This window comes from Balearica regulorum, chromosome 11 (genome assembly GCF_011004875.1).
Source record: "Balearica regulorum gibbericeps isolate bBalReg1 chromosome 11, bBalReg1.pri, whole genome shotgun sequence".
In the NCBI taxonomy this organism is placed as follows: domain Eukaryota; kingdom Metazoa; phylum Chordata; class Aves; order Gruiformes; family Gruidae; genus Balearica; species Balearica regulorum.
In genome coordinates, this window is record NC_046194.1 from 23,618,850 (window position 1) to 23,646,784 (window position 27,935).

Consider the following 27,935-nt stretch of genomic DNA (forward strand, 5'->3'; position numbering starts at 1 on the left):
CGCTCAGCTGGCATGCTGCAGCACCCCTGCGCAGCCCCACTCGGGGCAGCCCGGCCTTGCCTGCCCCCTCCTTCCCTGCCCCTGCCCCGGCCCGAGGCCGCCCGCCAGCGGAGTTCTTCGACTGGGCAGAGCAGAAGGGGCAGCTCCCCCCCTGCTCCCACCCCTGCCTGAGCACAGTCCTGCTGTGCTGGGACGGCGATGGCGGAGCAGCCCGGGTGCGGTGCCGGAGCCGCCGGGTGCCGAGGTGACCCCGGGGGAAGGGGCTGGTGCGGGTCGCAGGCGCTCTGGCCCAGAGCTGCAGGCAGAGCCCAGAGAAGGCTGCGGGCGATAACCAGGCCCTGCCTCAGCTCGCACCTGTAGCGACTGGAAGGGCTCCGCCGCCTCTGCCCCGGGGACGCGCTGCCCAGCTCAGCACCGTCAGCCCTCGGGGCTGGGGGCAGCTGAACCACCAGCCCTGCAGAACCCCTCCTGGGCCCTGAGCCCGGCCCCCTCCTCTTCCTCCCCTGCTGCCAGCAGCTCCTGGGGGCTGCATCTCGCTCCGGGGAGCCCAGTGCCGCTCCTCCTCTCCCCACTTTGGGGTCGCCAAGCCCAGCCCAGCCCAAGGCACAGCCAAACCCAGGGGTGCCGAGACGGGCTCGTTCCCCATCGCGCCGTGGCCAGGCAGGGGCTGCTCCTTGCTCCCGCTACCCATCCCACAGCTTTCCGGGCCTGGGCCCCCTCTCTGCATCCCTGGCTGGGGCTGGGAGCAGGTGCCAGGCGGCTCCCGCACCCCCCCCGCACCCCCAGACGTTGGCCATCGCCGCTCACCAGCCTCCACCTCCTGCAGCTCCTGCTCCAGCGAGGCCGACACGGAAAACCCCCCAGGGACACGGCGTGGTCCCCTCAGCCCACCCACGAGCGCCTGGACCGGCCCCAAGCGCACGGGGGGTTTTCCCAGCTCGTCCGAGCCTCCCAGGCAGAGGAGCACCGAGAGCACGGTCCCGGGGTAGCACGGCTGCTCCCCGCTCCAGGCAGGGCTGCGGGTCCTGCTCCCCCCCAGCCCCACGCAGGGAGCCGAACCGAGCCTTGGCCCTGCAGCGCGCTTGGCCCCGACCGGCGCCTTGGGGCTCTTGCCCAACACAAACAAAACTCGAGAGCGCGCGGCGCAGCTGGGTCCCCCGGGATATCGCTTGGCGAAGGCCCCCAACCCCTCCCTTCCAAAAACCACCTTTGAAACGGTCTCTTTTTCTTCCACCTCTCGTTCCTCCTCCTGCTTTCTCACCCACCTTGGTGGCCAACAACAGGAATCGGGCTCTTAAAATCCTCGCTGCGTGCCGAGCCCATCCCGGCTCCCGCACCCCCGGCCCCTGGGCTGCCGGTGGCAGGAGCTGGGGGGGAGCTCAGCGTGGCAGTGGACAACCTGGGGCTGCAGGGGATGAAGGAGGCGGTTCAAAGTTTTTCTTTGAAGTCGAGTTTAAAGCAGCCCCCCCCCAGGCTGGCGGAGCGGGGAGGAGGTTGACGTTCGCAGGTAACGGCAGCTCCTCGCGTGAGCTGGGAGAGCCGGGCCGGGCGCCAGCGGGGCGATGGGCTGCTCCGCTTTCCTGGAAGGGAGAGAAGCGTTGTGGGCGGATGTTTTTGGAGAAGATGAACTCCACGAGCATCAGGCCAAACGGCAGCCTCAGCACGTCTGGCGAAAGCCGGGCAGCACTGGGCAGCCAGGGGCCGGAGGGATGGGGGGAAGGAGTTGGGAGGGCAGGGTGAGGCTGGCCCTGGCCTGGGAGGGTGCTCTCACGGTCCCAGCCCCGGCGAGGGGCTCCCCCGGCCCCGCACAGCCCCAGGAGCCGGGGTCAGGGGGGGGAAGTCACCGCGTCCTGCCTTCATCTCTCCCCCCATGACATCTCCCCTCTCAGAGCAACCTCACCCTTCCCAGCCCCGGCGTGAACCTCCAGGAGGCTCAACGCAAAAAAACGAGGCTGAGGAAAGCAAAACAGCCCTGGGAACTGGATGCACGTTAACACGCGCCATACTGGAAGACAGTTCTCAGTTTCCCAAACTAGTTTGAAATTTAACAGCAAGCGGCAGCAAGCACCGCCGGAGCCGAAGCCGTATCGCGCCCATGGGGGCAGGCAGGGGAGAAGCTCCCGCTCCAGCACCCCCACCCCGCAGCCACGGGGCTTCACCCCACGGTCACACGGACGTTTCCAGCACCCGGCCAGGCTGCCCCGCTGCTTGCTTGTGCAGAGGCGGGTCCTGGCTTTTCGCAGTCACCGTTAATGCAGAAGACTGGACACGCTCAACCCACGGCCCACGCGTGCCACCTCTCAGAAAGTGAGGGGCTTTGTTTCAGGGGGTGACGGGAAGAACCCCCCGGCTCGTGCCCTTCTCCGAGCCGAGAGCTCGTTGACACAACATTATGAAAAGGGATGGTTTTTTTTCAGGAATACCTACAGAACGGCCCGGAGTTGTGAAGAGGATGGGAGGGGGTCTTTAATCAGGGAGGCTGAAGTCACAACCGTAACCTGCTAGCCCTCACCACCTTCCCCTTCTACAGCTGCCGGCGATGGAGAAAGCAGATGGAGCTGGGCGGCAGCGAGAGCGCGGGCAGGCACTGCTCAATTCCTTCACCAGAAGACCTGGTCGTGAAGGTCCGTGCCTCAGTTTCCCCACTTGTACAAGATGCCTGTGGACATCGGTCTTTGTAAAGGCTCCAGGACCCGGAGGGAAGGGCAGGCTGCAGGAGCCTGCGGCACCGGGGCCGTGCAGAGCGCTTCTCTCCACCACGCCACCAGCACGGCTCCCAGACCACCCGCCTGGGTTCTGGTGCCACAGACGCTCGCTGTCGTGGATTTGACACCAACACGCCTGTGCGTGCGCGTATATAAACACGCACGGAGCATTTGGCACCCCGTAGCATACAGAAGAAGTAATCCCGCCTGCTGCATTACTCATCTGGCTGCCCGTGGCGGGGTGGCTTTGCCCTGCCGTGATTTCTTCCTGCAGCTGCGAGGGCAGAGCCGGGGCGAAGGCAGGGCAGGCGGGTGCTGAGCTGCCCGCGCTGCCTGCCTGCCCACGCTGCCTGCTTGCACTGCCCGCCCGCGCTGCCTGGAGAAATGCATGGTTTCGGGGAAGAGGAGGGCTGCGAAACCTCGGTGCCAGCAGTTACAAAACCGGTCCCGCAGTGGAAGAGCGTTTTGCCTTTCCCGTGCCCACGGCAGCGCGGAGCAGCCGGCACGCTGCAGGGATGGATGCCTCTCCCGGCCTCTGCCAGCACGGCCCCCGGCCAGCTCAGACCCACACGAGGCGGGGGAATAAATCAGCCGAAACTGAAAGCTGCTGCAGCCCCCAGCCCCGCAGGTGACAGAAACCTCCCCTGCCCTTTCCTCCTGCTTTAAAAAAGACCTGGGGGAGGGACAGGGGGGACACACAGGGGACTGCAGCTCTAATAACATTTTCAGGTTGACCTTATTTCTCATGGCTTCGTCGTGCTGATTTGATCCGGACACATACTGCTTCCTTGTAGTCGCTGCCAAAGGACCCGTCTTATCTTTGCCGCCGCGAAGCTCTGCTTTCAATCCAGCGCAGACGAACGCGCCAGCCAGCCAAGGGCGTTTACAGACCTAACCCCGCTGCCTTTGTCTCAAAATAAATTCTGGGGCTGCAATCTCTTTCCCCCCCTTCTGTTGTTATTAACCAGTTCATCGCTACATCCAAGTCTCTGGTTCCCTTCCAAACAAGAACTTGAAAGTAAAACAAGTCCCAAGCCCAGAACAAGTTCGCAGCGGGAAGGAGGAAATCCACGCTGAAAAACACGTCAACACCCCAGGAAATCATTTCTTGGGACGTTGTAAATAAAGCGCACAAAGAAAGGGAGGCCAGGGTTGTGACCCCACTGTCACAGGCGCACAGACGCCACTGGCACCCACCGCTCTGCCCGGACGCACATCTGCCCCGGGGACACCTCGGGACACCTCGCCCAGCCACGGCTCCCCCCCCCCAGCGCTAACTAAGCCTGAAAAAGAGGAAACCAAACCAGCAAATCTCCTGCCTTCAGCAAGAAGGATTCACGTCGCTGTAGGAGGGAGGATGCTCTTTAAACCCAAAGAAAACATCGCTGCTCCTGCAACGCGAGCGGAGGGAACCCAGCGCTGCTGCCCGTTTTCACCCATCCCGCCCGTGCCCGGCTGCTCACAACGCCCTCCCCAAACGGCTGCAGCCCCACGGGGCCCCGCGGAGGCTTTGGAGGCGATTTCTGTCCCCTCGCAGTGCCGATTGCCTTTTACCGCTCAGACCTCGGATTCGGCCGCTGCCAGCGGCTGGGCCACCCCACACCACCACCGCTCCCCGGCACGGTCCCAGGCCGCCCTGCCAGCGCCGGCGGCTCCCGGCTCTGCCCTTGGGAAGAGGAGCCGGACACACAAAAAACTGCTGAGCCAGCTCGATCCAGGCTCACGGGTCTCGTGCACGCAGGACACCCCGCTTCCCCCTTTTGTTCCCCCCCAAGCGGGACAAGCTGGCGATACCAGGAGAAAGTAACTCCACTTACGTCTGCCTGGGAACCCGGCCCCTCGCCCGGCCCTGGGTGTCCCCACAAAGCCGCTAAAGCACGTCCTGACCCCGCGGGACCCCCCCTCACGGACCCCCCCGTACCCCAGCTGGGATCCTGGCATCAGGGCCCCTTACCCGCTGCACGGCACCGCGGCCACGCTCGGAGGACGGGAGCTCCTCTGCGGACAGGGGGAAGAGGAGGCGAGCAGAGCGCCCGGACCCCCCCCGATAAACTTGGGGTCCCGACGAAACCCCAGCACCAGGCTGGGGGAAGGGCAGGGTCAGCTGCCCCAGCTCGCACCCCGACAGCGGAGCGGGCACCCGAATCGCTCCCCGGGAGGGTCCCCGATAGCGCATTCGGAGACCGGGGGACAGTGCCCTACGCCACCGCCTCGCGCACGGCATCTCCCCGGCAGCGAGGGGGACCCAGCAACGGATGGAAAAGGCGTTTCCAGGAGCATCAACCTCCTCTCTGCCTGTTCAGCCCTGGGCTGGAAGCAGCGCTCCTTGCTCCGCTAAGGAGATCACGGGCTTGGTGTTAGTCACCAAGCGTGCGGATCCTCTCCAGCTCTGACTCGCAGAACCAGGGTTTGCTCCAGGGAAAGCCCAGGGCTCCTCCTGGAGTTGCTCCGAAGGTAAGGCAATGGAAAAGCAGGACCCGGACTGGACAAAACCCTTTGCGGCAACTGGAACCGCCCCGGGGAAGGAACCCCGCTGGTCTGGGCCAACGCTCGCGTTAAAAACCTGAGTAGGGTCTCCTCCTTGCGCAGAATTTTTGATGAGAGCGTTGAACTTATTTTTGTAGGAACTACAGGAATTCAATAAAAGCAGACAGCGAACAGCCAGGAGCCTCTGTAACCCACCCGACGTGTGTATGTACATACACACACATCTGTACCCGTGTAATCCCCTCGCGCCTCACGTTCTGGGCACGGGGCGTCACCGCCGTAGCTAAAGCAATAACGAAGACGGCGTAATTTTGCTGCCAGTTCCCCTACACAGAGAATTACGGCTCAGAAACAGGTCTGGAGCTGAAATGTGTTTTCCCTATGTGGACGCCATTTACGTTGGTTAACGGGGTCGGCAGGTTTTCACTTACAGAGCGAGCAGCTACAATTCACGCCCCAAGCTCCCGTTCACAGCTTGCCCACGCGTACCAGCCCCCCAGGCGTTAAAACGTCGCGCGTTCGCAGGAAAACGAGCAGTTTCCACATTAAGGAGAAGCGAGAGCGGAGAGTGCCGCTCACGCAAGAGGCAAGGGAAGGTCTCGTACCATTGCGACGTTTCCCTGTTACCTGGTTTGGTTTGGCACGGTGAGGACCGATGCTCCGGCCTGCCGGCGGGTTTCCCTTAGCACCCTGGCCATCACCTCCGCACCGGGTCCCCACAGCCTTCCCACGGGCTCTCGCGGGTCTAAGGGAAGCCAAGGCAGGACACGAAGCGTTCCAGGACGACAGCGACTTACGGGCACGCTGCAGGCTTCGTTTCAGCTCAGCAACCATCTCCTGCTGTACGAAACCACCACAGGCAAAGCGCAGGCATTTATTTTCTAAGCGGAAGGTACCTGATCCATTGGTAACATCTGGGCTTGATTCGGCTTTGAGCTATGCAAGAATTCGAGACATCGCCAGCTCACCGCCCGGCTAAAGCCGTGGCAGCAGGTACTCGCTGTCGGACGGCTCTGGAAAATAAATGTGGTGGGTTCTGCTCCGAGCAGAGATGAGGAATTGATCTGAGTTCAGCACTGACCAAACCCCCAGGCAATCCCAGCCAGGAGCCCCCGCTCCCCCCCAGCAGAGGTTGATGACGGGCAGCGGCAGCCTCCCAGGGACAACCGTCACCTCCTGCCACCAAGCCTCGGGCTGGGGGGGGCCGAGGGGAGCCCTCACCACCTCCAACACCTGCTCAACAGCGCAGGGTTGTCCCTCTGTCCCTCGGGGAGCAGAGCCAGAGCCCCCGCTCACTCCGCGACTCAACAGCTCGGCTCCCTTCCGCAGCCCCGGTGGAGCCGGACATGGGGGGGGGGGGGCTCCGCCGTCACCAGCTGCAAAACGACGTCCGCCACAGACTGAGACCACGGTGAGCAACGCCGACCTCCGAAAGCATTCATATACCTTCCAAATTCCAGTAAACGGTCACAATTTTATTAACAGGAAAATAATTTGCTAAGATCTGGGACTCGAGGAGCACAGATGTGGAAGGAGTTACTCGGCCGACGGCGGTCAGCGAGGGCTTTATTGCATAGTTGTTGGCAAGAGGAGAGGCACCGAGCGGTGCGGGTCCGTAAAGTGGCGGTGCTGCCCGTCCCAGAGCCGGGGTCCGGGCCTGAGTCGGGCGCGGGGCTGAGGAGCGGGGCCGGGAGCAGCGCACGCACCCACGCGGACGTCCCGGGCGCGGGGCTGTCCCGCACGCATCCGCGGCCACCTAAGACACTGCTGAGGAAGGAGGTCGGTTGTGCAAAACCTTGCGGCATCGGAGGTCACTGGGAAGCGCGGTAACCCAGGGCTCAGCTCTGCCATTCCATCGCACGCTCGAGGGAAATCGAGGAGGAGAAACCCTTAGGCGTGTAGCTAAAAAAAGGGATCACGATGAGAATACAAGTGTTAACTCCTTCTGCCGCCTCCTCGGGGTTCTCCTGGCAAGGCGGCGTCAGAGTAATTAAATACATTCACAGAACGTTAATCAAAATAAGCTTCTTCCCAATTAGAAACTGGGCCCCCAATTTTAAGATCTGGTCTTCTGGGGGGGGGTTAAAGTTTTGTGGAGGTTTTTCCCCCTCTTCCAGCAAAACATCCTCAGCTAGCCAATTATATTTTTCCCCTCCCCTATTTTGACTTTACAAGGTTCTCATTTTTACCAAGTGGCTAATTGGGAATACACCACCCCTGAGTTACAACCGTTATCTTTCTGCCGCCACCTGAACGCTGTGTGCAAAATCATCCTTCTCCTTCAAAATTTCTGAAGGTACAGACCTTGTCTTTTCCTCCCCACGTTAGTAACGAGTTCAAATAAAAGAAGAAGAGGAGATCGAATTCTATAGCATTTTGCTTTTACTCCTTCATGGAATCTTTCCAATGCAACTTCACAAAAGCAACGGAAATAAAGTCTTTTTTTTTTTTTCTTCTAAAAAGAAGATTACGTTCCACAGATTATGTAGTGCAATTGGTTATCTGGTAGGAAAAAAATTATCTTCTTCAGCTCCACGGAAGGAAACGCTGAAAACAGTTCCACGGTCTCAATAAAAATAGGAAAGTATATCCAGGATGGTCTGTAAAGTTTCTTTTGTGTTGAACACACAATACCTACTACTCTGCCTTTAATTGAAGAGTATGGAATCTGGGTCCTGGTTAGCCAGCTGTGCAATGTGCTTTAATACGTCCTTTTTGGTAATGATCCCCAGCAGCTTCCTGAAAATGAGAACACATTTTAGCGCATCACCCCGCGCAGAGGTATCCTCGCTCCCGCAATCCTAACGCCCTGCAGAGGCTGAAGCGCCTCTTCGGATCACGGTGCTGACGCTCCACATGAAGTACGGTGCTCACAAACCCTGACAGAAACTCTATTTTACGGTATTTTACACTAAAAAAGGTAAGGAGGTTATACCCAAAGGACAGATATTAATGCTTCTTAACACCCACCTTCTCTGAACAGATCAGCCTGACGGCCTAGCGCTGCAGTTTAAGCCGTAGCGCTCTCAGCAGCCGTGCCGTCAGAGGTGCTGACAGGCACGGCAGGACCTAGGGCATCGGCAGAACGTCTCTGGGGAGCGATGCTGAGCAAGGCAGCTGCCTGTCAGGAGCCGAAAGGATCGGCTGGTCCAAACGCACGGCAGCAGGGCACAGGGAGAGGATTCCTGCTGGTGCCCGCTGCACGAACGGATCCCTCGGCTTCTATCTTAAGAATTGCTTTTTTCCAGACAACAATCGCTCCAGCTGATGCTCAGCGCTCTCCACACCAGAGGCCTTCGTTCACCCCAAGGAGAGCAGGTTTTGACTCAGGTCTACAGGCAACCCTGGGAGCCCGGGGCTCTGCCTGCAGCGTTCTTACCCGTTGTGAGTAACCAGGCACTGGCGCAATCCCAGCTTGCGGAATATATCCACGACGATTTCCATGGGAGTTTGGTCTGTGACTGTGAAAGGACTGAGGTCCAGGATGCTCCTGAGTTTCAGCATCGAGGGGGAGCTTGGAGGCAGCGGAGGAGAGTGGTCAGTGAAATAAATAATTGAAGTGCTCACAATCCCATCCTGCTTCTTCCGGGCATTTTCTGGAAGAAGAAATACTTGATTAAATATCATCCCTCCTTTCCATTTCCCAACCAAAGAGCATACCCTTCTCTCTCTGCCCACGTTGGGATGGCCTTAAAAGTCCTTCCCTTCACCTGCGCTGTTTCTTGAGGCAACCGATGACCCAAGGAGGGTGCGATACGTTTCCATCCTATCTTCTAATAACAACATCATAACCTCTAAGGCCTCCAGTTTCACCCCAGGGGTGAGATCAGCGCACGCTCTGCCTAACGTCACGGCTGCCACGCATCTCGGCCACGTAAATGCCAGGACTTCCACTCAGGTCTCACGCTGGGAAACGGCACTTGCAGGTTTCTAAGAAACCAGAGAGCAAGAGGAACCTAACTGTGACCAGGCTGGCTCTCAGCGGGGAAGAGAGAAGGAAGACTTTAACAGCAGCACGGATATTTGCAGGTTTGACAGCACCACCTCAGAAGTGACCCAGTATTCAGGACATGGGCCCACCGGGCTTTTTTTCCTTAATGAAATAAAATAAGGTTCGAGGCACTAACAGTTAAGATAGCTTTCCACGTCCAGTCACCCACAAAGTTGGGAAAGCTTAGTTCTTGCTGGCAAGAAGCCTCAACCGTGCCCTAAGGTTTGGGAATCCAGCAGAGCCACACCGATTGCACCGGGCGAGCCGTGCTGTCCTCGCGCTCAACCCACGTGGACCCCAATGCGCAGCCACCGTCACTGCCGGGTGTTTAAACTCGCCGAGTAAAGTACGGCTGGTGCCATCTAAGGCCTCTGAGGGCATCATTTATCTACACAGCATCTTGCCTCTTACCAATTGAAATGATGAGGTCTCTCCTGAGGACGAATCCGACCAGCCTTTGGGACTCCCGCGACACCACCACGGGATAGCCACTGTACGTGGTGTCGTTGATGATGGTCTCGACGTCTTCTACGGTCATGCTGTCCTGAGTGATGACAGTCAGAGGAGGATCGTTCCTCCTTGGCCTCATTACGTCCATCGCAAGCGTCTTGTGAGAGAACTCTTCCTTGGCTTCCAAGAAAGGGTATCCGTTGAGGCGAATGTGGGCATCGTAAATGCCTTCTCGCCCGATGGCATCGGCCACCCACTTGCTGGTCATGGCTGCTGCCATCAGAGGAACGATGTATTCCAGCCCACCAGTGAGCTCAAACATAATGACCACTAGTGACACGGTCATTCGGGTCACTCCGCCTGCAAACAGAGCACAGGAAGACAGGCGTCACGACAGGCAGTTTTGGGGGTTTCCAGGCAGGAGAGCTGTTCTGAGGTTTGCTACAGCTGTCCTGTGCCAACGCAGCTAGAGGAGGTCTTTATCAGCACGAGGTTGCGCGCTCGCACCCCTACGTCACATTCAGCAGCGCAGCGGGCGCCAAACGCGCAGAACGCAGTGCCAAAACCATCCGTCCCTTCCAGGACATCGTGCCACGGGCTGGCTTCCGAGGGTTTCCTACACGGTTTTGATGGGTTTTTCCCTGAACTCAGAAGCAACCTTACAAGACGGCGAACTTCCTCTCGTGCTACTCAGCCAGCTGCAAACCAGCCCGGCCACGGCACAGAGGGGCCTTTACACACCTCCACGGGCAGAGTCACGAAACGCGACCTCCGATAGCCGTACGTGACAGGCAAGGGTCGTCCCCGCAGCCGCGGCTCTCTGCCATTAATTCCCCAAGGGCGTCACACAACTCACCTTGCGGGTTTGCCGGCTTTGAGCCGGACATTCTGACTACTGTTCATCACACTTTTGTAGGTTTTCAATGCTAAAACCGTTGAGGCATTTCCAGAGAAAATAGATGAGTCTTCTTAAATACTGACATCAGTCTTTTATAACAGCATTTTGTCTTGGTGCATTTTAATTATGAGATTCAAGTCCCAAAGCTACTCCCAAATACTTTAGAAGAGTTTTGCTCCAATAACCATCTCCTAAAGGGGCACGCACGCTTTAGTACTGCCCACTGGTAAATGGAACAGTTAATGAAGCAGAACCGTATTTATTTTTCATCAGTTACATGCAAGAAAGAAGGTGCATCCCCTTGAAAAAGGCCAAAGATGGGGTTTGGTAGCATGCTCTTGTTGTTCCTGAAATGAGAGTTTCTCCTGATACAGTAAAGCTGTCCCTTAAGAGCTAAACGTATTATTCCGTGGAGGAGAGGATTGGGAACTACAGTGAAAGTGAAGTTCAGTCACGTGCACTCAATTTCTCAAATTCAGCCAAGCGGAAGAGTGTTACCAAAAAACAGAGTGCTTGAAAGAAGGGTTACATCATAGGATGTAAGGCCAGAACAGGAAGTAAAATAAATTAAAACCCCACAGGAAAATCTACCGTCCCTGGCCAGTCTCGCTTGTTCCAGCTGCCCGCTGAAACCTGTCACGTCCAACGACAGGTTGGGGCCGGCAAAAGAACGCCAACGGGATGAGAAGTGATTGCACGTTCTACTACAAAGCCTCCTTTCTCGAGATGAAGCCAGCTGCGAGGACAGCAGCGGCATTTCACCACCACGTGTCTTCGCACGGCCGACCACGACCCAAACCGCAGGCGGGACTTGAGGAGACACCTCGCTTACCTAGACAGGCTGCAGCCCCCACCATCGCGTAGAGGCCGGGAGTGATGCAGTCGGCGCCTTGGCTGCACCAGCCGCTGAAGATGGCCCAGTCGTGGTGGTAATAGGCCAGCTGCTCCACGGCCACGCCGAGCAACCTGCCCGCTATCGCGCCCACCGCCATGCTGGGGATGAAGAGACCCGAGGGCACCTGCGAAGACACCCATCGGTTAACGCGCCGCTTCCCAGACGTTTCAAAGACAGAAGTTCTAGCCGGACCGAGTTAGAGGTGACGCTGAAGCTAGAACTGGCAGGGATGCCTTGCTCTGCCACCCCTGCCCCTCCGCGCCCCCGCGCTCCTCTGCACAGAGTTTACGTTTACTCCTTTCTGAGCAGGAGAAACGGCCGCATACATACATTCCAGGTTAGTATGGAACAGAACGGGATTTTTCAAAAGCTTTTTTCACAAGAGAATATAACGCAGCGTCACCCGCACACCGCTAATGCTCCCCCGCACCTTTCCGGCCGCACGAGCACGTGGTTATTGCACGCACGGGATTTTCCCACTCTGCCAGTTCACGTACCGGCAGTGGCATCACCCTTCTTCCCCGGCAGGAATTCAGGCTCCACCGTGAAAGCGAGGGAGCCTGGAATTAGCACGCACAGCACAAGTGACACCCAGCAGAGCTGCTGCCAGCAAGTTTCCCCTCTGCACTTCAGCTGCCCCGGACTCCAAAAGCTCCTGTTCTCCGGAGTCCGGGAATCTCCCCCCTTTCCTTGACACATTTGTCATACAGCCTTCTCACACGCTGTACGTCTTTCCACGGGCTCGGTGATGCCACCTCAGGGCAGCAATGATGTCCAGACCTCTGCAGTGGGGTCACCTTCCTGGACGGAGCCCTGGAGGAACGGGGGGCAGAGGAGATGCTCCCCTCCACCTGCGGACCCCCAGACCCCAGCAGCACGGCCACAGCTCGGGAGGCTGCCCCCAAACAAGTCCAGAACCGTCTGCCCAAGGAACAGCTATGCTAAGTAAGCGTTTACGAATAAAGACAGCGATTGCTTTGCAATTAGCTATTGCATGTATATTGCAAACCTATCAAAAAGGCTTGAGGCAGGACAATTTAGAAGCGTTATGCGTCTGAAAAATGGGACATGAAGCCCTGAGACACAGTGGCTGCATCTGGCGCCCACACTCAGGCTAAAAGCCTTCTGCTGCCCTCAGTTGTGAGGAACAGAACAAATAACTGCCGGCAACCACCTTGTCCCCTTCTTAACAGAGCTTGGGGAGGAAAACATGTCTGTTTGTCGAGCAAATAAAACTCTTAAGACGTGGGGTTCCTGCAGAGGATGAGAAGAACGCGAGCTCCTTTACAGGCAATTCTCACCTTCATGCCAAAGGTGAAGATCGTGATGAAGACTTTCATTATCAGGGCCAAAGCCAGCTTCCACATGGCTGTGTAGACTCCTGGGCCAGCAGCTCGGTCCGGCAGGTCGTCCCCTTTGGTGCTGTTGAAATCATTCACATACTCGCAGAGCTTGGACGAGTCCAAAATCCCGCAGTCATTGAAGAGCTCAGAAATCAGCTCGCTGGTGCTCATCCTGGTGTACTCGTTGGGGAAGGCCAGAACGGCCGTGATGGCGGTCACCACAAACACCTCCAGCACAGGGTATTTGCCGAGCTTGGTCGTCTTGCGGCGCCTGCACCAGGCAATGTTGCTGCGAATGAACAAAGCTCCCCAGAGCCCACCAAATATTCCCAAAAGGATGAAGGGCACGAGCTCCAGAAGATGCCACGGCATGTGAAACTCCACGTAGAAGAGAACCAGGCGGCTGTTCCCAAAAGGGTTGATGGAGCGCAGGGTAAACGCGGCGACCAGAGCGGCGAAGAAGGAACGCCACAGCGTCTTGAGAGGAAAGTAGTAACTGACCTGCAAAGGAAAGACAAAGCGGATTCAGTCACTTTAACGCCTGTCATACACTGATCGCTGCCCACTGCAGGAAGTCAAAGCAAGGACTGAGATCAACGCACGCCGGCGGCGTACCCTCCTCTCCAGCCAAGCACCCCGGGCTCTGTGTTGCGCTCCCATTCAACGCGGTTGCGATGACCTGCACGCTTCCAGCGCAGCAAGTGCCCTCTACGATCCCTGGAGTGGAGGTGACTGACTCGGCTAATAAAAGCTGTCACAAATCAGCTATGAGCTGAACCCGGACAATTATTTGCCTTGCGTGCTCTGCAAAGTCCAGAAGTGCCAAACAACAGCGCTAGCCAGAGCTGCCACCACAACTATTGCTGAGCTGAGCAAAACCAGCCCACTCCTCCTCCGAGCAAAGCCCTGAAGCAAGCAGCGGTGATCCATTTCACGTCTGGATCCAAAGACCAGGGGTTAGAAGTGCCTTGGGAAGGAAAGGGGTTTGATAAGCCAGGTAAGTTTGTTCCCAGGTACCCTGGGACAGAGCTGTCAGGAGAGAGTGGACGTGTGGAAAACATGGGAGAGGCCGTGGCTGTGAGCAGTCAGTGTTGCTGAGCACGGACAGACCAGGGGAAACCAACAGGTTTATCGCAAAGCTATGGACAGACATCATCCAAAATAAATTCTCCAGTATTCGGAAGAATTACCTGAAACCCCAATAAGCTTTTAGGTTGCTTGGCCTTGTAAATACACCAGCAATCAGTATTCAACAGGGTCTCCTTTCCACACCCAAGCAGTTATGACTGGACTGTATTTTTAAAGCAGCAGGGTCAGATCTTGCAATAAAACAGCTCGCCAAGAGCTAATAGAAAATGCTGATGTTACCTCTTCCAGGCTAAAGAGCACTCCTCCGATCGGTGCACCAAAAGCTACAGACACACCAGCAGCTGCAGCTGCTGATAAAACCTAGGACAGAAACCAAAGACAGTCAGACATTTTTCAGGCTCTCCCTCCTTTTTTGTTTGTCTTTACTTAAATTTGTATGATTTTTCTCTCCAGTGAGCGCGCAGTAAGCCAGGGTCTGACCATCACTGGCAATTCCCTTTCTGTTTCAGCTGATTTCATGCCTCGCTTTCGCCTTGGGTAAAGCTCCAGTAAAACAGAACCGCGGTAATTTCCCCTCCCAGAACACGCTGACTTTTCCCATCACCAACGAGACGACGACCCACGCTGGGGAGATGCTGCGGCGTCACTTCCGAACCGGGACAGCTTTTGCCCCAAGTAGGTGCTGCGCCGAGGCAGACCGAGAGCGCGCCGCGTCGGAGCAAGCTACAGCCGGTGCAAAGCGCCAGCCCCCCGCACCGCCCCGGCGGTTTGACAACGCCGGTGCGTCTCCGTACCTCTCTGCGCTTCGCTTCGTTCTTCCTGTATTTGGTGAAGAGGTGACACAAGATGTTCCCACAGCAGCAGGCGACGTGCACCAGGGGCCCCTCCTTGCCCAGGCTCAGCCCGGAGGACACCGCCAGCACCAAGGTGATGGTTTTGATGATCAGTGTCCACTTGCCCAGGTAGCCTCTAATGATGAAACCACTTAAGATAGTTTTGATCTGGAAGTCAAGCACACAAAGCTCTACAGGCTTTCATTCAAGCCCTGGTCGGAGCTCCTGTTTTACAAGGCACTCCCAATCCTGCCCGCAGCTCTCAGAGTTCCCCCCAGCTATCAAAAGTAGCGCAGAGCGGGTAAAAATATCCCTCTGTGCCAAGGCAGAAACAGCCATGTGAGTCCTTCCTTCGGGGCCACCATCCCTGCTGAGGAAAATCTCAGGCTGGCTTTTGTAGCCTGCCTCACACCAACGGTGCGCTTCTGTTTGTGCCTCCTGCAGTAAACGCCAAAACAGTTCAGTTTTTAAAGGGACTGCACGGAGACTGAAGTACTAGACGCGTTTCAGCAACAGTTTGGATAAAAGCATACACTAAGCCACCATCTAAGGTGCAAGAAATTATTATTCCACAGCAGGCTTTTATAATCTTTGGGTGCTGGATCCCCACCCCACCTTAAAAAAAAACCCGACCCGCTTTCGTCCTCACTCACCTCTGGGATCCCTGAGCCACAGGCATAGGGAGCAAACCCCTTCACAAGTAACACAGCCAGAAGGGAGAATAACAAGGCCCAGATAACGTACATGAAGTAGTTGAGAATATACGCAAAAGCCCCCTGGAATGCAGAGAAAGTTACCCAAATTAGATCATTTCAAGTGAGATCACATCAAACCTGTGCACTGAAGCAAGAACACGGAAAGAGCAGGTTATCTCACACGCGGTTATCAGCCAAAACCAAAGAGAACTACAGCAAGTCTGAGGTTTCAAGGACGAGTTACATCTGCTGGTTCCGGGGATACGAACCAATCCCATCTCCAAAGACCCCGATATAAAATAGCAACGGCTGAACCGCCTAGAGCTTGTACGTCTGGCATATACATCCAGATCAGCAGCGAGGGACGACGATACGGGCTGGGGAAGCGGGACACGCGGCAGCAAAGCCAGCTGTAGGCACGCGTCACCTCTCCGTGGCCGAGGATCAGCTGGGACCAGCTCTTCCACTCGGGACACTTGTCTCTGTCCGTGAAGGTTGTGTTGGATTTCCAGCAGCAGTGCTCGTGGTTAAACCAGAAGCCTGCTAAACACACTCCTTCTTTCAAATCTGTCATCCAGTGGGCAGAAATGTCTATCAGACCCGCTAAGGAACCTGGTTGAAAGAGAAAAGAAAAGATAAAAATTTAACAATTGCCTTCTGCACACTCAAATACCTGAAGGTTACAGGCTGCCCTATTAATTTTTGACTCACCTACCAACAAATAGACCAGTACTGAGATTTTTGCCTACAATTAATTTTTATTCTGTAGAGAGCTAATTGGGAAGATTTAAGTACATATATTGAAAGGAGCAGGTCAGGAAACTGAGTACACCTAATAATATTTCACAGGTTGACCACTGCAAACCGCTTTTGACCCCACCCTACATCACTAGAAATTAAGTCTTCTCAATTATGCTGAAAGAGCGGTTATTAAATATAGCGCAGGAAGAAGTCTGGGAGGCAGAGAGGGACGTATTGCATTTCTGGAGGACGCAGACAAAATGTGTCACCAGTCTCCAGAGCAAGAGCTGGAACCCAGGAGTTACACTAACAACGCTTGGTCTGTGACAGGAATAACTCTGAATTTGGAGAAAACATTTCCAGTCCCAATTTAAGGACTAAAAAAAAAAAAAAAAAGGAGGGGAACGTTACAACTGTGCCAAGTGAAACAAAGCAGAGAGCTGGTACAGAAAGTAATTCAGCTTTTAAAAGAGGAATCTTCAAGCAATTTCTTATTTTTCTTTTAAGAATAACTCCTACAATCCCCAAAGATGAAAGCTGCCGTCAGCTCTGGTCCCAACAAAAATGCCACATCAACACAGAGGCCAGGAACAGAGACCTCTGATCTGTCCGAGCAAGTGCTAGCACAAGCTCCAGAGGCAGCAATAAACATTCAGCAAATCTTCCAGTTAATGAAAAACTGGCTAGCAGGTTTCCTACGTAAACATTAACAGGAGATTTAATTTCATTCCTCGTGATGAACGCTCTTAGCCGCTTTCTCTCGGGAAGATCTGTACCCAACCGATTTCCTTCAGAAGCAAACTTTGGACCCGGTGCCACAGAACTCATTTAGAGGTCTCAGCCAGTCCACCTCTGAAAGAAGCCTGACTTCCCAAGAAACGCCTCTCACTTTTTATATCTAAGTATAGTAGGAAAAAAAATAGAAAGAAGAAAACCTTGCCAGCAGTCCTTGGGATTAACTTCTCCAGTGCCAACGAAGAGCGTTCAGCAAAGACGTACAGCGTGACACTCTCCTGACCCACGCTTTGATCAGCTCTGTTTTGCTGTTTTGATTTTTAATTCCTTTATTTCAGAGCTCTGTACCAGCAGCAGATCCAGAGCAGTGTCCAGGACAGCGTCCAGTCTCAGTTTTGTACCTGGCTATTTACACAAACGCTGCCTCAAAGCACGTAAAAATAACTCTCCGTAAATCGCAAAGCGGCGGCAGAGCCACGGCCATCGGCGCAGCCCCTCGCACAGCCCTTGCTCCAGGGACGAAATCTCCCGCTCCACAGGGTTTGTGGTAGGAATCGACACCAACGCTGCAGCGCAGAACTCCGTCTCAAGCGGCGGTTTGCTCTTACCTGCCAACAACCCGATGAGAAGCATCAACAGCCAGCCAGAAAAGGCATCGCTCACGCTGTGTATCAGCGCCCACGTGGACTCTTTACTTCTACTGGTGATCTAGAAGAGGGTTTTTTCCAAAAAGAAACAACAATCTGTTAGGACAGTGATCTGCTTTGGTGGAAATGCTCTAAAAACCTCCATGGGGACACTGTCAGTGGAAGATTAGCCCCTAACACTCAGAATGGCAGCTATCATGACATACTCTGCTTCCAGGGGCGAGAGAAAAAGTACGAGGCAGCGGCTGCTCTTGCAGCTGGTACGGTAAATGCAGCTCTGGTTAGATGTACAAGAACGGATCGAGGATACTTCCGTTTTTTCCAGCAGAAAATAAAACATTCCAGTAACGCTTTCCTCCTAGGTGTCTTCTGCATAAACACAAGACAAAATTCATCCCTTAATCTTTCAAAGCTGCTACTCGTCAGTAAGAGCGAGCTGCCAACATCCTGATGCCACAAGCAAATCCCAACACTGAAGAATCCGTTCAAGCACTTTGCCCCCGGCACTTTATCGATATCGATACCCACGACCCGTGAGAGCAAAGAGAAGCCGTCACCAGCATTTCCGAGTCGCCAGCCTCGGCATCCGTACCCCAGACCAGAGGCGGCTCTGCCAAGCGCTGCGCAGAGGGACGCGAGCGAGGCCGCAGGATTAATACTGGTCCAGAGGGAGGGTGCTGGCTGGGAACCGAGCCGTGCTGGTGGCACTGAAGTGGGACTGGGACCCGTCCGAGAGGCCCTGGCACAGCGTCTGGCCCAGGTCTGCCTGCGTGGGCAGGGGCGGCTGAAGCCCGTCAGTCTCACTGCTCCTGACAGGCGGACAAAAGGGTGACAGAACTGCGACTGTGTGCCCAGCGCCCGGCTGCCTCTCCCAAGGGAAACGTTCCAGTACAGCACTATTATTCCCAGATACAAAGGCACGCTGATGAAAACAACTAATACTCGCTAAATGAGGAATAAAGTAAGACTCCTTTCAGCGTGAATGATCATCGTTTGGGTTTTTTCCCTGGATTTTTGTCTTTCAGATGCTGCACTGATCCAGGCAGGGGTTGGGGTGGGCAGCAAAACTCTTCCCTCTGTCTCTCTGGTCACTGGACCAGCCCTGCACCTCTCTGGCCAGCAGTAACTTCTGCCTTGACCTGATTTCAGCTTCTCTGGATAAAGACAGAGGCCATCTTTTCAGACGAGCATCCTTCCGAGAGGGGAAACAGATCATCCTGCTCCACGCTCACGGGCGTCGTCTTTGTACACGCGTGTGTGCGTGGGGCATACGTGGGAGAAGTCTCTTGGGTCTGTACTCTTAACCCACAGATGGGAACGGGTTTTTGGGCAGGAGGTAGCGGGGGCATGGAGCCCCCTTGCTTGGTCTGTACTTGCTCGAGTTTGGGCATTACGCTGTATCGCACACACTGAGCAGGGACTGCGTTCAGTTTGTGCGCTGTTATTAAGAGACAAGTTGTTTTGTGAGGCTCAGGGGAAAAAAAAATAAATTAAAGAATATTTTGGCAAGTAAACAGACACGTTGAGTTCAGCCATCACCCTGCAAGAGTTCTGCCGGCAAGGGTTGCTCGTCAATCGGGAGCATGCTGGGGACATTGGTGCTTTATTTAAAGCATCCCTTGCTTTCTAACCCGATTCCTTTAATTGCAGAGAGTAGTCAAGTCCTGGGAACGAATTCTGAAAGAATTGCACTTAATTTTCTCAAACATGCAGCACAAAAACATTCCAATAGGAAGAGCATTGTTCAGAAGTGCAATTGCACGAGCAGAAAACGTCCCGTTTCTTTACCGATAAACAGGATCGTGGGTGCTTATATTCTTCCACGTTAGCCATGCGATAGCAACGTAATTCCTCCAAATAACACAGGCATCTCCCGTGAGGTTTCGCTGCGCTTCAGAGTCGAGCGAGTTTAACACGGCATAAGGAAGTGTGCCGCTAAGGCACTCGAGATGCCTATCAGAAATCCACTGAAGCTTTTTAAATAAATAAAAGCCTTCAGCAGAGAAGCAGCAATTGATAAACTGCAACAAGTTCAACGTAGCGTTCCTCCTCCTCGAATGAAAGATCCTGCGGAGAGGCTCTCCACTCCCACCCCGGGGGTATCTCCAGTGACTCCCTCGTCCAGCAATCAGAACTAAGATCAGCTCTAGCAAGTTCATGATTCTGCTTCAGTGCCAGCGAGTAGTAAGAAATTTTACCTCTCTGTGTCTGTCCCGGTCCCTGGACTTCTCTCGCACCCAATCTATAGTGTTAAAATCTTCGTAGGTCCCCACACCAGGAAGAGGTTCCTCCAGGAAATCCATCATTGTGCTTGTGCCGTTCATCCCTCCTCCATTATACGAGGAAAATCCTGGGGAGGGGGAGGGGGGGGGAATTGAGCATTTCTTAGTTTTCCCTCTTTTTAGGAAAAAAAAAAATTAGAATAAAATTACTGAAACACTAACTTGGGGGAGAACCACAGATTTCAGTGGGTAGGTCCTTCCCCAGCAGTTCACGTAGAGATGGGGTTGTTCCTGTAAACGATGGTTCAAGGAACCAAAGTAAACCAACGCTAGCACCTAGACATTAACTCTTCCCGCAATCCAGGACTTGCCGTGATGATACTCTGCCATTTGAGGAAAGCAGAGGGGAGAGGAGCAGGCGAATATTCGAGACCCCCAGCAGAGCTGACGGGAGTCCCGGGTGGCTCTAGACGAAAGCAGGACGGGCTACGGATGGGAGCAGGGAGACGGGGGAAGCAAAGCACCTGACCCCCCCATCGCTGGAGGGGCCTCAAGAGCAGAAAGTGGTACCAAAGGGGGCTCGGGAAGTTACCGAATTGGGGCTCGCGGCCTCCCTTCAGTTGAGACAAACTCAGCCAAGCACTCGACTTTCTGTTTACCCCGCTCCAGCCCATGGAAAATGAGGCTTAGTGTGGGTGTATGTCCCCAACATTTTGGTCACAAGACAGTCTCTTCACAGGGGGAACACGGAACAAGGCTGTGGGTAAGGCAAGGGCCTACAGAGAACCACTGACCTGCAGAGTGACGAGGGTTGGCCAGGTCCACCTGAAGACAACATCCACGCTCCCAAGGAAAGCCTCCCAAGTGCCATCCCCCCCAGTTCCACCATCCCCTCCCAGAAAACAAATCCATTCATCGTAGAACCATTGAACAATTTGGGTTAGAAGGGACCTTTAAAGATCATCTAGTCCAATCCCCCTAGTCCTTCAGGAATCACTCCATATATTTTTCTTTCTAAGCCACCGAATGCTGAAAGGGCAAAATCTGCCCGGGTTACCCCAAGAAACACTCTGCCGATGTTCAGCGGAGGTGAAAGGTGCCCTGCAGCCCATTACCCACTGTGCGAAAGCGTCCTCAGAAGACGTGACGCTACTTCACACGCTGAATAATAGTTTTGAAACTCCCTTGAGGAGCCCTTCACGCTACTCTCGCTCCCCGAGGCTGTCTATGGCCCGGCGAGATGCGGTCGCCGCGCTCTGCTTTCGGAGGCAGGGGACGGAGCTGTGCGACAAGCTGGAAAGCAGCAGGGAGCTGCACAGATGAACCCCCTGGCATCCCAGCTCTGAGGACTTTTTAAAACAGCCTTGCACAGCATACATTGCTGGTCGGAAAAAGGAGAAGAGTAAGGTGCTGCCAGCCAGCTAACATCCACGTTGAGCCACCTCAGCAGGCAGCAGCAAACCAAAGGGAAGCGGAGCGCAGAAAATCTACGGGAAAGCAGTAAGAGACTGAAGTCCTCAGCAGCCCGTTTCTCACCTGAGCTGGGAACCCCAACACCTTAAATAATCACAAATCATTCACTTGGCAATCCACAGCACAGCCCGTATGCTCCGCAGAGCCAGCCCGAGCTCAGGCACCCCCAGTCATCCATGCTAGCAGAACACACACCACGCGTGTTCTTCTCCAGCAACGCGCTGCTACAAAAAGCTTCCAGGGGCATACACACACGGAGAGACGAGCGGGGAGGCTGGCTGGTCAGACCTGGGAAGGAGAGTAAATCTGGTCGTGGTTCCGTAAGACACTAAGCGCTTACAGCCATCCGGAAGTAAAAAAAGAAGAAAAAAAAAAGAAAAAAAGGATGCAAAAACCAAAATCCAGCCAAAACTGAAAGGTGGTGGGGAAGAGGAATATTAAAACTCCCATACAGAAGGATAAGGTTTAATATTTCATTTAGCGCATTCAGGTGGAGATACTACCAGGGCAAAGATGTCTTCGAATGGGGAGAAGTAAGGAATTCAAACAATTGCTCTCTATCCCATCATCTAAAAGCAAGAGAGGGGAAAAAAGACCCGTGGTGTCTTCCCAAGCCCATTTCCCAGATTGGCACAGCAGCCTCTTCACAGAGAAAAAGCCGCAGGAAAACAAGATGAGTCACGTCGCACAACTGACAACTACCACAAAACAACCCACTTAAAAAAGGCTCCTCGCTTCATCTGGGACAAAACCAGATTAACCGAAGCTCTCCAGAGATCCCCCAAGCGGGGAGCGCACAGGCTGTGAGCCCCCCTGCGCGGTAAAGAACCCGGGGCACCTCTGCCCAGAGCCGTCAGGAACTGCTTTGCTTTCAACCACAGTTTTGCAGCCAACGGCTCGGGAATACACAAACTGACACCGACGCTTTCGGAGACCTCTCCGTTCAAATATCCCCACTGGAAATCCCAAGCGCTGTTCTACAAATCTGACGGCCCAAAACCTCCCCGAATAAATCATCTCCGTAACAATGGACAACCAGGTTCGGCACGTACCACGCCGAGATACCTGCAACTCCTCCTGCAAGCCTGCTTACCTGCCTAGAGGCGTCCGGGCGAGCGCTGCCCCACAGCTCCGAAGGCAACGAAGCCCCTCCGAAGCAGTTATCTGACACAGGGGACAAGACAAGGCATCGTCCCAGTCAACCACAGCTCAAACAAGTCACACCTACGGTTCAGAGCCGCAGATCTTCACGGCAGAGGCCAGGAGGTGGAGACCGTGTCTGGAGCAGAACAACTCAACGGGGGAGGTAATCCAGGGTTCAGTCCAGCGCGTCGGCTCGATGACGGCCCCGGGCTGTGAGCGCACCACGACCTCCCGGACCGCACAACATCCCAACGCCCACCTGGGCCACTCCGTGGGACACCAGCCATCCTCACCACGCTCACCAGCTAGCTCACCTGGGTGCGATTCCCATTGCCAGGGTCCCCCAGCACGTGCCAGTGGATTTTTAACATCCTCACTTAGATAGTGGCTGCGTTTTCTGGGAACGTTGAAATCTCACTTTGGGGGCGGAGGGGTGGTTACTGACGGCGTTACCAGCATTATGGAACGCCGGCATCCAGCCCGGCATTCGGTTTAGCTCAGTCCTCCAGCCAAGGGAACCGCCACGGCCACATCGCTTTCAGAGCGGCTTCAGACACGAGTAAGGAGGTGGTGCTGGTGGGGGGTCTGAGGCTTTGCCAAGGGCGGGTGACGGGTTTCTGCCAAGCCCAGCGATGCAGAAGCCAACACTGGGTCTACCTTGAGAAAGGGGAGAAGAACGGCTGTCTCCCGCACACTCGCCTCTCAAAGCCAAGCAGCCCAGCCAGAAGAGTTCGCTTTTGTTTCTACAGGAACGACCAACTCTTCTAGGGGTGCCACAACAAGCCCTGTCTCTGTGCTGCAGACGGCAGGCTTTCACTGCCCGTTCAGTTTTATTGTGGCACACCTACCGCAACCTTTCCTACAGATAAAAAGATACAGTTGTCCTAAAAAAAAAAAAAGAATAAAGCATTGTTTAACCTAGCTAACAGACTACTTCGAGAAGTATCTTCTGCAAGAAGATGAGATCAGGGTCATTCCTTGCTCACTCTTCCGGAATAACGGCCCAGACCGGCAACTGTCAGCTGTCCTGGGAACGCTCTCCCAGCACAGAGCTCTGCCCCAGACCCCGAGGGACCCCGTCAGCACAGAGCTCTGCCCGGGACCCCGAGGGACCCCAAGGGACTCCAAGGGACCCCGTCAGCACAGAGCTCTGCCCGGGACCCCGAGGGACCCCAAGGGACTCCAAGGGACCCTGTCAGCACAGAGCTCTGCCCCAGACCCTGAGGGACCCCGAGGGACCCCCTCAGCACAGAGCTCTGCCCAGGACCCTGAGGGACCCCGTCAGCACAGAGCTCTGCCCCAGACCCTGAGGGACCCCGAGGGACCCCCTCAGCACAGAGCTCTGCCCGGGACCCCGAGGGACCCCAAGGGATCCCGTCAGCACAGAGCTCTGCCCCACAAGGCAGGAGGGGCTGCAGGTCGCCGCACCCCAGCGATGCCCCGGCGCACAGCACCGATGGTGGCACAGGTACCGGCCCGCACGACCCCATCCCCACCATGACCGGCAGCTGCACGGGGATCTCGCGGCGAGGCTGAGTGCCGAAGGGACGGTCTGTCGTGACTCGCGTGCTCGGGACCAGCCCGGTGCCGCTTGGAGACTGGTCCTGTCCTGCTCTCCGGACGCCGTCCCTCCGGGCCAGCGTGCCGCCCCTAACCCAGCAGGGTTTATACTGCAAAAGCAGAGCCCCACGGTCTCCACACGCGGCAGCTTCGCAGCCCTGCGAGCGGATAAGCTGTCCATCTGACAGAAGATAATGAGAAAATATCCTTATATTTTTTCCAGGAGTAATACCAAACTATAAAATGGCTGACAGCCATAAATATTTATCAAGATCATATTTCCTGCCTTGGCTGGTTGCAAATCAAGGATCCCAGGATAACCAGATAGGAATAAAGGAAGAAAAGGAGCTCGGTAGTGCCTTGCCAAAACACAATCAAAATGATTGTACGGGTGTCCCCAGTTCCTCATGTACGGATCTCTAAATCAGTATTTAATGCCTAGAGAGAGCAAGTTAAAGGCGACCCTGTCAGAGAAGAACAGTTCATTTTTTAAACACAGATTTGTCAACGGTTTGATCACCTCTTCTCCCCAAAATGGGTTAATGCTCCACTCAAGAGAGTCTGCTTAGCTTAAAAAAAAAAAAAAAAAAAAAAGCACAGCAGTGTTTGTTAAAGTTACAGGCATCTGTCATCTGCAGCACAGCAAAGCCACAGGGCTTCATTAACCGTCCTGCCAGCGCAGCAAGACGACAGCAACAGCACCTGGGAGAGGTCTGCCTCCGCACCGCGTCCCTCGCTCTAGCAAATCTAGGAAAACGAAGGGGTTTGCAGACAAAAGGGAGACGGGCAGTAAACAACCGACCATTACACAGCAGAAATCCAACAGAGCACCCTGCAGCCCGGCCCAGCCACCCCTTCCCATGAGCGGAGGAGCGGGAGCAGTTCCGGAGCCGCCACCAGCAGTTTGCTGCCCTGCAGCCTCCGCAACGCACGCCCGCAGACAGACACGTCCCCCCCGGCTCGCCTCCCCTCTTCCTCCCTGGAAGGGGGCTCCTCACCCTCGCTCAGCCACTCCTCCTCCCGCCGGAGCACCTTCGGGAGCCCGTCCGTCCCATGGCCGTGCGGGTCGAAGGACGGCGGGCGCTCTTTCGCCTTACAGCGGCACTTGCTGCATCCTTCTCCTCCGGACTCGGCCGAAGACGAGCCCGCAGCCGCGCCAGGCCCTCCCCGCACGCCCGGCGTGTCGTCACCGTCACATGAGCCGGCCCTTGCACCTCGCTGGAAGGGGCAGGATTGGAGCGGCACGGGGAGAGAGGTTCGCGCTGGCAGGCAGCGAGGACAGAGGAAGCTGGCTACGGCCGGGGATCAGCGCTCCCGATGCGCCCAGAAGGGAGGCTGCACCCCGAAGCTGCGAGCGCAGCCGGGATGTTTTATCCGGCAGAACGTATTCCCAGGACTAAATCCTGCCCGTTCACCGTGCTGCACAGACTCGGCAGCGCAGACGGCAGGAGCTGACTGAGCAAGGGCTTTAAGATGGAGAACAGCTGGGTGCTAACGCCGGTTGCTCTCACAAGCACGAGAGGTCAGGCGGGTTAAAGCTGCACACCCAGACCCCCAGAGCCCCTTCGCCCCAAACGCCTGGTGAACCGGCACTTGGCCACCTCAGCCAGGCCGCCGCAAGCACCACGTCACACCGGGGATGCTCCTGGCCCACCAGCCGGGGACGGACCCTGCTCTGCACCCCCACGTTTTCAAAGCTCTGCACCCAAGTTGAGCTTCAGCACGGGAAAACACGTTTATCAACGGAGTTTCCCGGAGGCTGGCGGGTCAGTCACAGCCGTACCGGCAAAACCCCTTTCTTTTCCCACCCGGCTGACGTTTTCCTGCTAAAGGGCTAGTTGGGAGGCTCTCTGCTCACCCTCCTTCCAGAGGACAGCCAGGCACTGCATTCTGAATTTCTCTTTTGTCCTCTCCACCTCAGCAGTACTTGAGTGCTTCCCCCAGCCCCTCCCGGGCCCCCTCCGCACTCTTTATCTCGCCATTCAATGTAGGCAAGAGCTCAAAGGGGCTGGTGATTAAAGTTCTTCTGGCTCCAATTTGCTAGCGATAGCTTGTCATTTAAACAAGCCTGAAACACTACGCCCTAGCAAACGTTGGCTTTGGTCTCACCCGATACTGGCCCAGGCTGCTCCAGGAGAAAGGTGGCTGAAGAACAAGCCAGGGGAAAATCCATACGGAGCTTCGCTTCGCTAACCCTCCTGCACTTTTGGGTCTTGCTCCCTGCTACTGCAATTCTCATTTCTTGCCCTGAGAGCTCAAAGAGAAAAAAACCCTTAAATCCTACAGCAAAAAGGAGACCTTCCCACCATTGCATCATTTTTTAAGTCTTCCTCTGAAAGAAGCGGGGAGCACTGAGGCACAGTCCTGCCTTTGCTCCCCACAATTCACAGCACCTCCAGACTGCCACGATGCCCAGTGTCTGCCCCACCACTGCTAGAGAAAAGCACAAAATAAGCCGGCATCGCTGCCTAACTTACACCCCCGACCAGAACCACTTTAACCTATCCAGAGGAAACCATTTGTATTTTAATCATTTTGGAAAGGGCTATCAAGGAATTACAGATCAGTACAACTTACCCTCGACAGAAGCAAGCCCTCTTCTAGGAGATGTTACCTGGTAAGGCAGCCGTTCCAACAGATTGTGCTAAAGGAATCGGGCCTCGTAAATCTTCTATTTCTTCAATTAAAAAAATACCACCAGGCCTGCAGATCTAATCTAACTGACCACGTATCTGGGTATCCGTGAAGCTCTGGGCAGAATTTTCTTTAGAAGGTCTTAAGCAAATTAAGCTCTTGGGAGTAACAGGGAAAGTCTTCTCACAGAAAAGCAACGGGATGAAGACACAGGATGTTAAAGGCATAAATTCCTACGCTTTCGAAGCGGGAGGAAGGCAACAGAGGAATCCCATTCATTTCTGCTTGTTTTGGACCATCCAATATATTTGTAAGCGGTGCCTACACCTACTGTAACCTGTGCTGGGGAACCAGCACCTCCTCGGCTGGCGTCGAAGGACCACAGCTGGACTACGAGAGAGCAGAAGAAACTCGGCGCCAACGAAGCAAGGGACACGGGGTGGGGAGGAGGGGAGAGACAGCTGTAAACAACAGCAGGCTCTAAGTCAGACATCTGACTTGAAAATTCAAGTGTCTGCAGATAATGCTCTGCAAGTCATTGCTCAATACTTGAGAAGAGTCAACAAGGAAATAGCTTTGGTTTAAACCCCTTAAACTAAGCAGCAGAAAAGAATTACTGCTGTACAAACGCACCTTGAACACCACGTGGAGTTCTGGCCACCTTCACTGTGGCACAGAAAGGAGGCGATGCCATTAAGATGAAACAACTTCTGGGAAGCACGACTGCGTCCTTAAAACCTGTGCCACCCCATCATCCCTTCGGCCAAGACCAAAATCCATGCTTTGACACCGATTTTGAGGAAGCACTGCTAAGATTCACTTGCTGCCTGCTGCAGCACCATTACCTTAGTACCAAGACTAAAAGGAAAACTAGGAAAGTATCAGGGGATTTTATTAAAAAGCCAAGTTTGATTCCAAGCACAACTTAACCACGTGGAAAAAAAAATTTAAAAAATAATCACGGCAAGTCTTATCTTTTACCTTTTATTGACAAAATGCTGAAGTCCAAAGCAGAGAAGATAAGAGTGAGAGAACGTGGCTACCCATAGTGAGCTTTCAATAACGCAAACAGCACAGCAGCCGGTGCGCAAAGCCGCTGCGGTCCTTTCGAAACCATTTTGCCTGAAACAAGCCTGAAGCACTCAGAATACCTACGTTCTGGCTCAAGCTGTTAAGGAGCTCCAGCCATCGGGAAGCAGGCGCGCTCTTGCACACACCAGTTAGGAACAAAGCTTCATCACAGTCAGTCTAGATCCCGCGCGAAGCTGTTTTCCAACAAGCATCCTGCGTTGCAGGCAGCAGGCAAGGCTGGTGGTTCCCTTCGGGGACCTGACGCAGGACGAAAGCACGGAGGAGCTCCGGCACTCCAGATTTACAAATCTACGGACAGCAGG

At 55.0% G+C, this 27,935-nt stretch overlaps 1 protein-coding gene across 9 annotated transcripts in view; it reads right to left on the bottom strand.

The window, feature by feature from the left end:
• Positions 1 to 6,646: 6,646 nt before the first annotated feature.
• Positions 6,647 to 27,935, bottom strand: part of LOC104638406 (H(+)/Cl(-) exchange transporter 5) — a 33,834-nt gene continuing 12,545 nt past the window's right edge. For 3 of the 9 annotated variants that reach the window (XM_075763777.1, XM_075763781.1, XM_075763782.1), the window contains 11 exons: positions 19,708 to 19,859; positions 17,471 to 17,570; positions 15,814 to 15,998; positions 15,345 to 15,467; positions 14,653 to 14,859; positions 14,138 to 14,218; positions 12,728 to 13,270; positions 11,364 to 11,550; positions 9,595 to 9,993; positions 8,572 to 8,788; positions 6,729 to 7,931 (listed from right to left, as the gene is read on the bottom strand). In XM_075763777.1, coding sequence (XP_075619892.1) covers positions 7,841 to 7,931; positions 8,572 to 8,788; positions 9,595 to 9,993; positions 11,364 to 11,550; positions 12,728 to 13,270; positions 14,138 to 14,218; positions 14,653 to 14,859; positions 15,345 to 15,467; positions 15,814 to 15,998; positions 17,471 to 17,570; positions 19,708 to 19,859 — 2,285 coding nt within the window. In that variant the 3' untranslated portion in view covers positions 6,729 to 7,840. Of the gene's footprint in view, positions 7,932 to 8,571; positions 8,789 to 9,594; positions 9,994 to 11,363; positions 11,551 to 12,727; positions 13,271 to 14,137; positions 14,219 to 14,652; positions 14,860 to 15,344; positions 15,468 to 15,813; positions 15,999 to 17,470; positions 17,571 to 19,707; positions 19,860 to 24,905; positions 25,091 to 27,935 lie in introns of those variants that run through there. The other 6 variants (XM_075763778.1, XM_075763780.1, XM_075763785.1 and 3 more) reach the window with 4 other exon arrangements.